Genomic DNA, 12,313 nt, shown 5'->3' with positions numbered 1-12,313 from the left:
GATACCCTAGATTAGCTGCCTGAAATTGCTGAACCTTTTTCAGGAGAACTGTAACAAACTGTAACAAACCAAAAGCAAAAGGATATTACAGATGATGGGCTCAAGATATCAAAGGTCACACAGAAAAAAAGAGTTTGTTTTGATCAATGTTACTCCTTTAAATAAAACTCCAAGAGAGATAAGATTTCTGTTATGGAATGAAAGATTGTCAGATGCATTGAAATAGGACTGAAAATACAGGAGGGCTTTCTCTCAAGGAAAACTAAAGACCTATTAATGTGAAAAAGGCTGAACTATTTGTGAACACTCAAGCAGATCAAACACCAACAAAATGAAATGGGGCTATACAGTACAAAATCCAAATATAACAAAGTGCAGTGAAACACTCTGGACCATGTGACAATTCTGACATTGCAGAGCCTAATCATTTGCTGACATCTGAATTATTGTGGACATGAAGGAGGACATTGTTGCACCAACAGAAACAATCATGGTTATAGATGGGTCTGAAAAAAAAACATTTGTTATTTTACAAGGACATCTGAAGAAGCAGGACAGAACCGAAAACTACTGTATGTGCTACCACTAGCTCCTCACGTTTTGTGTTGGGACTGCTTTTTCCTGGCTGCCTGATCTCTTGCCTTTGTTGCCTGTTTAAATTAGTGACCAACTATGCTGTTTATTCCCAATAGCTGCTAAATCTTTTTTTTTTTGCTGCAAGCCTATTCTTGAAACAATTAGCCGTGGTTCATTGGGTCTGCTGTCTCCTTCCTCACCTTCTCACTTGATACGCCTGTTAAAATTCTCCCTGTCTTTGTTTTCTGAATTTCTACCATGCACTCTGGAAAATTTGATTTTTTTGGTCACCTTGCAAGCCAATATTTATGGCCTACAGTGAGTCAAACCGAGGTGTTCTTGATACTGGAGTGACCTAGCCAGATTTGTCTGTGCTGTTCAGGAATCTTGTGAATCTGGACCTCTATTGCCATATTGTACTCTCTTGTTAATGTTTCAGAGGTATTTATTTTCCCAAATGTTGTAAAGCTTGGCATTTTCTTTTCTGATTATTACATAGATCTTCTGATTGTACATTTACTTCCAATACATAGTTTAAAAGAAAAAAAATCAGTATTTGGTGCTAATCTGACAAAATCTAGTTTTCTTTAATCATCTTGTTTTATATCTATAATTTGAGGCATCTATCAATTATATAGTTTCCTTATATGCCTGTATACCACAAATCCCCATTTCAACACCAGCATTTGTGGGAAAGGAATTAGAAATAGTGAAGAATATAATTCAACAGTAATAACAGAGCAAACACATTAATTTCCCTAAAACTAAAAATATATAAATGTGAGTTTTGATTCCATCAATTAATCAATATCTTAGAGTTTCTTAGTTTGATTGGCAAATTATATCTAATCTTGAGAAACAATGTTTAAAAAATGTGGTCATTCCACAAAGCTGGTATGACAAGAGTGTCTGTTTGACAGAGTGGAAAACCCATCTCAAGACCAATAATAATAATTTCAAAGTATTACAATTAGTGCAAAACCAATATACCCAATCACCCAATCAATACCATCCCTATTTTCAGGAATGGGTGGAGAGCTTATTAGAACTATACAAATTATATACAGAGCAAAGTACAGAGGAATACTAGAGAAACAAAAACATATTTCAGCTTGTTAGAGACTTAAACCTGGGTTGTAAATTCACCTACTGTCTGAGCAGGACAAGGACTTTGTGCTTGGACAAGGATCCAAAGCACAAAGATGGGACACTTTGATTGAACATTGCTTTGGTTTATGCATAAATAGGATAATGTCCTTGAGTGTCCCAAATTCTGACTTGACTTCTATTGTCTTCTATTCTGTTCCACAAGATATTGAGTTCACATGTCTGTATACTTAACACAATCAGTGCATTTGTTTTATCTCTTTAGTTTCTTTAATTAAATTTATTAAAACTTGTCTTACTATTTTAAGTTTCAGTTTGAACATTAGGGTTTCAAATTAAATAGAATATTTTAAAAATGTATATAAATTATTTAATAAAATGGTACATGGTACGAAATGGTACAAATATTAAGATCGGAAAATCTTAATATTTCTTGCAAGGTACTGTACATGGGTGCAATTGCATTGAACTGAAATCAAAACTAAAGGAAATGGATGGAATCTGAATTGAACTGAAAATGGGTGGTATTGAATTAGAATTGAATTAGTTGCTTTGAGCCATCATTTTTTTCTGGTTCTGCAAGTCAATCCAGATCTATTTCTATCATGACCACACAGAGCTAGAATTACAATAGTAAGACAACAAGAAAACAATGTAAAGATGTAGTTAGTGATAGTTTTTTTTTCTTCTAACCAAGATAACATCCATAGTTTTTTTTCTTCTAACCAAGATAACATGCATAGAATCAATGCCTAGCTGTAGCTACACAGGAAGGGTGTCAGGACATATGATTGTCTTCTGTTAATAAGTAATAAGTACTTATTTTTGCAAATGTTGTAAAACTTACCATTTTATCCAGATAAAATTGTTTTGTATCAAAATTTTTTATACTGCACAATATATGCAGTTTATTAATATATACAATATACACTACTGTATGTCATACATGTAAACACACTGCTAGTATTGCTAATGCATTCTGTAGGGAGATCATTCCTGATACTAGGTTTTTAATGTTTTCACTTCGATAGTGAGTTGCAATTCATGATGAAAAGGTATATTTCTTTGATCTATATACTGTACTGTATATAAAGTATATGTTGACTAAAGTACTGTAGTGCTATAATAACTTTCATTTTTCACCCTATCTGTAAAGATTAGTAGGTAAAGAAAAAAAATGTGAATTTAACACAAAATGCAATTTTTCTTGTTATGTGACCATAAAAGCCAAAGTTGCTAAAACACTACATAACACTCAATACAAAATTTATAGCACAAAATGTTTCAATTTTTTCCTGCATGAATGAGAGCACAAGTTATTGTGCAACTTCAGTACTGCTGCATTCTGTATGCATTTATTTCAAGAGTTTCGTCTCTGTGATCTGTGGCTTGGAACAATAGTATTATAGAACTAATCATGGATTTTGCTGCAGACTGTTAAAGAGGGTGGTGTTTGAAGTGATGTTCTGTTTAAAATAGTGCTGCAAGGTTACATCAGGTTTACACACTAATTACAAACTGTGATGATGTTGTCTCTTGAGATTCTTTAAGAAGGTTGGGTAGATATAAAGATTAGCTACTGTAAGTGATAAAACTTGAAGATTTCAGGCCTGAGTCTCATATTTATTAGACTACAGACCTAAAGCATTCATCATGAAGATCAATTTGACTTTCATCCCCAAATGACACATTGTCACAGATGATAAATCATGTGTTTCATCAAAGAATACAAAAGAATAAAAAAGATTAAGCAAGCCCAATGGAGTCTGTCACAGGGCATAATCAGTAGTGTAATGGCCTAAGACTTTAAACACATTTACAGTATACCTGGGAACAAGTGATACTGTAGGTTTATTCCATGCTGAAAAAAGAAGAAAGGAAACACAAGGCCGAAATGTTCCTTTGCAGCCTACGCATGCTGACGAGCTACCCACCTGAACATTTATACTGTACCTAGATTGTTGGAAATCAATGTGAAAGGTAGGTGTTTGTGGCAGTTGTCTGTTAACACTAATATTGACAGACATTCACCACAAAAACAGGCATTGGCATTTAACAATGAATTCATTTTCCACACTTATTTGGATTGTTGCCAGAATAAAATGAAAAATAATCCTGAGCACATTCTCTTGGGCATGTTTGTATAATAGCAGCTAGCTTTCCCTGCTAAAATGAGCATAATAAATAATTCTGTCAATAACAGTATCATGAATATTCAGTCAATATACATTAACAACTTACACTTTAAAATACAGTACATTAAAATAAATATATATAATGAACAGTAGATCATAGTATCTCATAGGCAATTAAACGTTTCCTAGTATGATATTTCCAAACAGGGCCTAAGTAAAATATCTACAGTTTTATTTATTTCCACATTGTATTTATTTTACAATTGTCTCAGCACAGAAAAAAAAAAAACTTATCTTTATATTGAACTGACATTTTGGAAATGTCTAACGAGCTTGAATATGTTCAAATCAATGGTAAATTGGGCAAAACAAAAGATGTGTCAACAGAGGGATCTAAAATAAACAAATGCAGGGCATTGAGCCATATGCCCTCAGAGACAACAAATTGTTAAGTGGACAATCAGGAAAAAGTCCAAATAAATTCTTTCACTTCTGCTTTCTTATGTATAAAACCTTTCTGCCTTGCAACAGCCTCACTGGTTTTTCGTTATAAATGAGAGAGGCTTGAAGGGGAACTATAGTCCCAATTTCTCAAACTGGTTATAAAATCTCAGTAACAAAATAAATGAATTGATAGTAAGATAAATTATACAATCTCAAATTAAATGTAAAATTGTGAACTTTGTGAAAGTATTGTACGGTTGCCATGTTGTCACAAACAGACGGGAAACCGCTGGTCTCGCCACAGGTGAGAGCAAGAGTTTGCATGAATCATGATGTGAAAGCAGCTCTTTCTGCTCACTAATCACTGTAAGCAAATGAGAAACATGGTCTCCTGATAATGCTTATTATTGTGAGTGTATTTTACAGTTGTTTGACAGGATGGTCTTTATTTGTAATACTTAAAAGTATCTCAACTTTAGCTAATGAAAATTTACTATTAATAATATAGCAGCAAAATTCACTTGGTCTGAAAGCTTGTTAACAATATAATTGGGCCAAGGGGAGATTTGGCACGATCAGAAGTGTTGCCTTGTTCTGAATCGCTGATAATGATGGCAATATGGCTCTATGCATACATTGAAACTTTGTTTCTTTTGTGAAATAATTTGGAAGTTGTACATGTTATCATGTACACTACTTAGTAGTTTTAGTAGTTTTGTGGCATGAAATGCAGTCATCATTGCTGATTCATTATTATACAGTGTAGGAAAACCGGCTCAGGGACGCCAAATATGTAATCATAGCCATAGCAAAATTAAATGTAGTGGCTCTCTGAAGGCACCAGTTCTGTAGGGTTTGGGCATTTACTGGAACAATTATTAATTGTAGCAGTAAATCACAAAGTTGATTCTTTTGATGGCTTTAGAAACCAACCATGCGACATAACTCAAACAACGCGCACACACAGGTACTAATACACGAGGATACATTTATTAATACATAGAATATGCATATAAACCTAACATATCTTATCGAGAGGGTTATCAGAATACAAAAGATATATATTCAATCAGTTACGAAGAGTTTCATATATCAAGAGGACATACGTTCAGTATATCATTCATTTATACCATTTCGTAATTGAACTTGGTTACAACTTCTACATTAGATACCCAAAACAAGTACATAACTCTTAGGAATTAAATTGATATCAACTGGTTGGGATAACAATTGAATTCTCGAGCTGTAATGCACTGAAGTTGAATACTCATCCAATCTCTGGGGATTCAGATCTCCTGCGGGCACAAAGAAACAGTTGCAGGCTTGTTGCTGTCCAATCCGCGCTCTCTGGCTCGGTGCCAGGCTGTGCTGTGCAGCTTGCGACGGTGCGCTGCTGATGCTCACTGACCGGCTAGTTAGTGTTTGTGCACAGGAGAAAAGATGACTGTGGGTCCCAGCAAGTCAGGAAGAGGACCGGTTCGTTCCTGATGAAGAGCTAGTTCTGAGTAGTGATTCAGCTGTCCACAGTTCCGACCTGTTTACGAGGCCTGCTGCTGGTGCTAACCTCGGGTGGATCCTCTGGTTGCCGGTGGCAACCTCCGCTCTAGACTCTTAGAACAAAGGAAAGTTCTGGCACTCGGACACACTGGCCGTTCCGTGGTTGTCAGGGCTGAGTCTCAGGATGGTCAGGAGGCGCGCTGCGAGAATGTCCTGCCCTTGGGAGCCTTCTGCTCCTGGGCCGTCCTGCCCTGGAATTCTCCTTTGAATTCCCTTTAGAACAGTCCACAGAATCCTCTCCAGAATCTTACTGAATCTTACTGAATCTCTCAGGCTCTCTGTGTTGCCTGTTTTTACCTGGAGGAACTTCAGCTCGTTGATTGGCTGAAAGTTCCATGGGCATCAGAGTCCCACGTGGGTTACTCGGCCCTACCAGTCCCTGATTGGTTGATCAAGGTGAGATATGAGTCACTTACTCCTGACACTTAGTAATGCAGTCCAGATGTCCATCTGGCACTCCCTAGACAGATAGGCGCCAATGGATGACCATTGATCATGATAGCCAGGCTTAGCTAAGTGCATCCCCCTTTGGGAGCTGTCCTTATCAAACCTTAAATCAGCCTGCATGAATAGTTTCTCTGTGGCTGCACCACAGAGATGAACAGAGAAATGGGGCCTCATTTGGGAAAGCTCAGAAACACTTAATTCTGCCTTATTAATAAGCCTCGCCGCTACAACAGTAACCCCAAAAAGTAAAAACAGCACTGCAAGTTCCCCTTTAAAGCTGGGACTGTCGTTTCCTCAGCCAGGTGAGTTAACACCAAACACAAAACACTACTGTACATCAAGTATGCCACCCTTTTATAGTCATTATAAACTATTGAAATCAGATTATGAAATGTGTTGTATCAGAAGTACACCATGTTTCTGTGTAAAGACAGCTTTTAATGCAGAATGTAAAGAAATGATTTTGTTCTAGGGATTTATTTAAATACGCCAAGAGGAAGCAAGAAAGTGGAGTTAACTGTGGGAAGACCAGATGTTAAAAATTAAATTCAATTTCTGCATCTGGCCATTATTTGAAAATATGTACTGTCATACACTTGATAATAAGTTTATACAGTGATAGTATGGTGGAGTAAAAAGAGGTCATGAATATTTCAAAAATAAAAAATGCCTACCTTTTCTTCCAAGATTGCTTCACAGTAGGAGTAGTTGCTCTTAAAAGCCCATGTCCCATTTTCTAAGCATTCCCTGTATGCATTTCCTGCAAAAGAAAAAATATATACTTATTTTGGTATGATGTGCTTTGTCTGCTAAATGAACTACATTTGAAAAGAACATTTGATATGTTTTTTTTAATGTGTTTTTTCAAAGTAGCTCGATCAAATGTGTGCAATTTCAAAAAGATTAAATAAATTGCTAACTTCCAAGGAAGCATTTTTTGTTACTGTTCATTGTTCACAATAAATGTAATTTGTGGAGTATAAAATTCTGAATAATGGCTATTTTTGTATATTTCACTTGCATGTTCAAACCTCCTTTTTGTGTTCAATTTACAAATTTCACAAATATAGCAATTCTACAAAATCAAAACTATCAATATACAGTAAATATAGGAGAATAGTAGGCCTAATATATATATACAGACGCAGCCATTCAAAGTGCGCGGTACAGACACGTACCGGAGGTAATTGGCTGCGGCGTCGCGCATCGTGACGCAAGATGACGCGGGGTACCGCGGTACGTAATTGGTTGACCGAAAGGGGCACTCATGGGCCGTTGGTCTGTCGTAGAAAGACTTACAGTACAGTAAACGTCTTTACTGTGCCCGTTGTAGATATTGAATTTTACCACTGAAGGGAAATCTTAGTAGCTGAGCATAAAAAGAATAGGATACCAGAAACCAGAACCAGAAAAAAATGATGGCATACTGTAACGCGTGTGAAGGCCATAAACGATATTAATTTTGGAACATAAACATACAGTACTGTATATGGCTGGTCTTGGTACTTTAAAGTAAAAAATACACACCAGTATTCCATTTCTCCCTAAACATTTTAAGCATCGAAGTCTTTAACTAAAGAGATACCGGAGTCAACAAGCATACTTTTAGAATTTGATTAATAGGGAATATAAATATAAATATAAATATAAATTACTTTTTGTCAATGAAAACCGGTGTGTGTGTCTCTCTCTGCTGGATGTCCCTCTCTCTCTCTGCTGAATGAATAAAAGCATTTTATTAAAAATGCGTTTGCGTTTGTCTGGTATTTACTTTGATCCCTTTTAACTGTTTTTCGGTCTACTGTATTGCTTTGAGATGCCACTTTTAAAGGTGATATGTAAAATAAAGTTTTTTATTATTGTTATAGAGAAACATGATCAGATTTTCCCTGGTTCAGAAAAAAAGATCTAAAGTGCTACACATAACTTTCTTAATTCGATGTATTTAAAGCAGTGAACTACTGTAGGTGTAACATAACACTCAGAAATACAATCGAGAATAGTTTTGTGGTGTTTGTTTAGATGAAACGCTCCTAAAACGTATAACGTAACAAAATTAAAGACGATTAAAATCTGTAATCTTTCCACTTGTACTGTATGTCATCGGAAAGTTTCTGCTTTGTGTAAGGGTGGTATCAAAAAGCAATCTTAAGTGGTGAGAAAGCTGTGCTCAATGTATTTAAGGGACTTAAAAGTAAAAGGAGATGCTTCATATTGCTTGACTAATTTTAAAAACTAAGTTATAAATGCAGACGCTCCCTCGGTGCCGCGCCGTGTGTAAATATCAAAATATACATTCGTCCCGGGCAGAGGCCAAAGAGCGCCCGGCTGGGGTGCGCGGGGAAGAGCAGGACAGGAATGAAAGGCGGGGTATAGGAAGGCGTACAGTCTGGGCAGGTATAGATTACACTTTTCTAAAATGTATTTGAAAAATAAAAACGATTACAATCTAATCCTTCCACGTTTGATCCCAAAATCCCAAGAAATATACATCTAAACGGGTAGAAAGCTATGCTGAAAGTTTATTAAGATACTTAGAAGACAAAGATACTGTATCAATTTATGTTGCATTAGCCTGATTATGATTAAAAAACACATATAATTAAACACGCGTTTGCGATTTAAATCAGAACACGATTTAAATCAATATAAATGTTTATATTGTAACGCATACTGTCCAGCCTCCATTTCTCTATAAAAATTTACTCTATTGCACACACACACAATAGAAGCAGGAAGCAGAAGCAGGGACCGTTGTCAGAAGGGAAGAAGTTGACTATTCATTGTTATCAAAAATGACTTAGAATCGATCATGTTGTGATATTATGAAATATAAAAGTCAATTGATTGTCCATAATATCGCTATTCTATTTTTTCGAAGAAATGTTTGTTAAAAGAAAAGTCCAGCACCAGCTGGATTTGAACATACAACCTGTGAGTTGTTAGTCAGGCACGTAGACCAGTAGGCTACAGGGGAAGTCGCACGAAGAGGGAGGCGAAACAGCCCTACACAGCCCTGTCGCAGTACACGAATATAATCATATCGTTATTAAATTCTTTAGATGCGCGATTCCATATTATATTAGCAGAAAAGCTTAAAACTACCACTTTTTCACTCGCTATTTCACATGCTAGTTAAATACTTCGATGCTTAAAATCGTTAGGGAGAAATGGAATTCCGGTGTGTATTTTTCCTTTAAAGTACTGATTCCTGGAATCTGACTGGCTGACACCCTTCTGAAGTGGTTCCATAAAATCTGGTATACGGAAAAGAAAGCGTTGATACATACAAGTATCTTTTAATACAGTCTTTGCTGTGCTCTTGAGGATCCTTGTGATATTTTGAGCTCTAGTTGAATGATAAGTGTCGCATTTTAAATCATTTTCGTAGTGAGAAATTATGAAACGCCCTGTTAAAAGCAAGGAAGTTTTTATGCCCGTTGAAAATAAAACAAAATGCCTGACAAAGTATGGCTTGGACAGATTCCATGTGCTTGTACAAATGTGCTAAAGAAATTATACTTTGAGTATACAGCTTGTCCAAAGTCATCCATTCTTAATACTATTAGTAATATCTTCGGTAAAGGCTTTGATGCATAAATATTTCTGATAAAGGTAGGTTGTGTACTTTTGTCCAACTGAGCAATCTTGCTTTCATAAAATATACCAACATTTTAATGACTGATGATTAACACGCTGTAATACACAGTTCAAAATTAAAAGCTCAAATGCTGTACATGAGAGGTTAAGCTCCCCCTGGCGGTTTTACAAGGTGACGCCGGATAGTTTCCGGCATGACGTCAAATGACGCGCGATTAACCACGTGACACCGCGTGACACCGCGTGATACCGCGACACGCCCACCGGGGTATGCCGCGAAATACCCCACCCATTTTGAATGGCTGCATCTGTATATATCTCCTTTATATTACACTAATTATATGACCCAAATGTGAACTTAATGTACAGTACTGGCACTGTTTTCATGCAGATTAATTCTCAACCCATATACAGCTTGGACTGTGATAGATTTATCTATAGGAACCACTTCAAAAAAGTCTAAAACAACTGTTGAACAAAGACTGTGATTTTTAAATCCTTGATGCCTATTCTCTATAATCCTGATACCATCAGAGATGCAAATCTAGTTTAACTCTCTTTATAACAATATGTATCAGAAGTAATATATTTTTGGATGGTTCCAGTTTTGTTGCCCTTTTTTGGAATGGTCAATGCACTTTCAATTTTCCAAATGCTAGGTACAACTTCATGTGTAATAATTTCAGAAAGGTAAAGATAAAAGTGCTTTCTTTAAGAATATTTCACTTAAGACAGATAAAGAGACACATTCAGCTTTCAAGAGACACTCAGAAGGTAATGCAAAATAGTATTTGGTAAAATATCTGTTTCAGATTCCTAAGATTAATACCCTCAAAATGACAATGGATCAATAGACTCCTAAAGGGTTTATCTCCCATTTACTTTGTGGCATCTAGGTTGACAGAGAGAGATTTAACTGCATGTTGTATTATTTTGGCCTCTGTAGGCATTATTTAAGAGTTTAATATTTAGTAGTAGTGTGGGTTTTTTTTAGGATGGTAGGCCTCTGAAATGCCTTGTCTGTACTATTCATTCTGTAAATATAGTAACTTGCATGTTGTATGTTTTGTTGTGTGTAGTGTAGTGTTCATATTGTTCTTGTTATAAACATTTGTTTAGCCATCTGTGCCTGAATTATTACACTTTTCAGCAAAGCTGTGCCAGAAAACAAAGAATTCACGTGCCTCTATTTATACCAACCGCTCTGGTATACTCTGGATAAATTTTTACAAGTTGGGTGTTATGAATATTTATTTTATTTATTGACTAAACCTCTCGGTCAGTTTATACATATTAACCGTTTTCGTAACCCCCCAATGTAACAATATGCTCTAGTTCTGAGTTTGAATTATGTTCCAGCATTGCATCCAAAATAATATTGTATCATGACTCTAAAAATGTATTAAAATCCTTTGCAAAACTCACAGTAAATTAATAAATGAAATAAAAAATATAATATATTTTCATATAATGTAATATAAGCAAGAGATGTAGATTACATATTTTAAATCCCATGGTAGTTTTGACAAACATGTCAAACCATTAAGTATGTTCTAACTGCATTCAGTTCTCTCCCAAACATTTAAAATATTCAGTGCAACAGCCAGTATATAATTCTAAATTACAGAAGAGTGCAGATAATGAGTGGGCAATGACAGTTCTGCAATTATGTATCAAGAGAACTTTGTTCTGTGCATCACTTCTAAATGTATGTCTTTCAATGCTTTGAAAGATGTTTTCAACATTTAAAGAATGAAGAATTTCACAAAAAACTTTAAAATTTAGAAATTTACTTGGCCACTTATATTATTTTAAAAGGTTAAAACATAACCTTTTAAGTACAGTGGTGGTGTTTAATAATAACAACAGATAAAGACTATATTACTGAAATAGATTATTGAATTGCACACACCTATCTTAAGGCTCCAAAGTCTTATCATTTTTTTTCATTCTTTTTTACATGTCAGCATGGAATTAACTTCTACTTGTTCCTTTGGAGCTCACACTTTGACACTTCTCTATTCTAAACAGAAGGTACAGTAGATGAAAGGGAATGCAGTTGCAACAAATCTGCCACTGTAGGCCACTAAAAGGCCTCTACTTTTTGTAAATAGACACAGCAGGTTATAAAACAAGATAGATAGAGGAGTTTATTTGCCATATGTACATGTTCGATGGTATTCTTATTCGCGCTGTGCCTCAGGACATGCACAGTATGACAGACAACACAGTACAACAGATAACACCACACAATGTATATTTCACAGTATATTACAGAACTGTAAATAATAATGACAGTATGTACAGAGCAATAAATATGTGGTAGCCAAAGCGCAGAGTGCAAAGGTGTATTGAATTCGGAGGCATCGCATAGTTAACTGTTGAGGATGCACACTTCCGTAAGGTAGAAGCTGTTCTTAGGTCTAGTAGTCAGTGCTTTAATGGTG

At 35.7% G+C, this 12,313-nt stretch overlaps 1 protein-coding gene across 5 annotated transcripts in view; it reads right to left on the bottom strand.

The window, feature by feature from the left end:
- The window catches only part of crhr2 (corticotropin releasing hormone receptor 2), a 139,232-nt gene that overhangs the window by 37,579 nt on the left and 89,340 nt on the right, over nucleotides 1–12,313 (bottom strand). For all 5 annotated transcript variants that reach the window (XM_088643036.1, XM_088643032.1, XM_088643034.1 and 2 more), the window contains one exon: nucleotides 6,941–7,026. In XM_088643036.1, coding sequence (XP_088499162.1) covers nucleotides 6,941–7,026 — 86 coding nt within the window. The remainder of the gene's footprint in view (nucleotides 1–6,940; nucleotides 7,027–12,313) is intronic.

The sequence above is a fragment of the Lepisosteus platostomus genome, chromosome 8 (genome assembly GCF_059453375.1).
Source record: "Lepisosteus platostomus isolate fLepPlt1 chromosome 8, fLepPlt1.hap1, whole genome shotgun sequence".
Lineage (NCBI taxonomy): Eukaryota > Metazoa > Chordata > Actinopteri > Semionotiformes > Lepisosteidae > Lepisosteus > Lepisosteus platostomus.
This window is presented reverse-complemented; position numbering and strand designations above follow the sequence as displayed.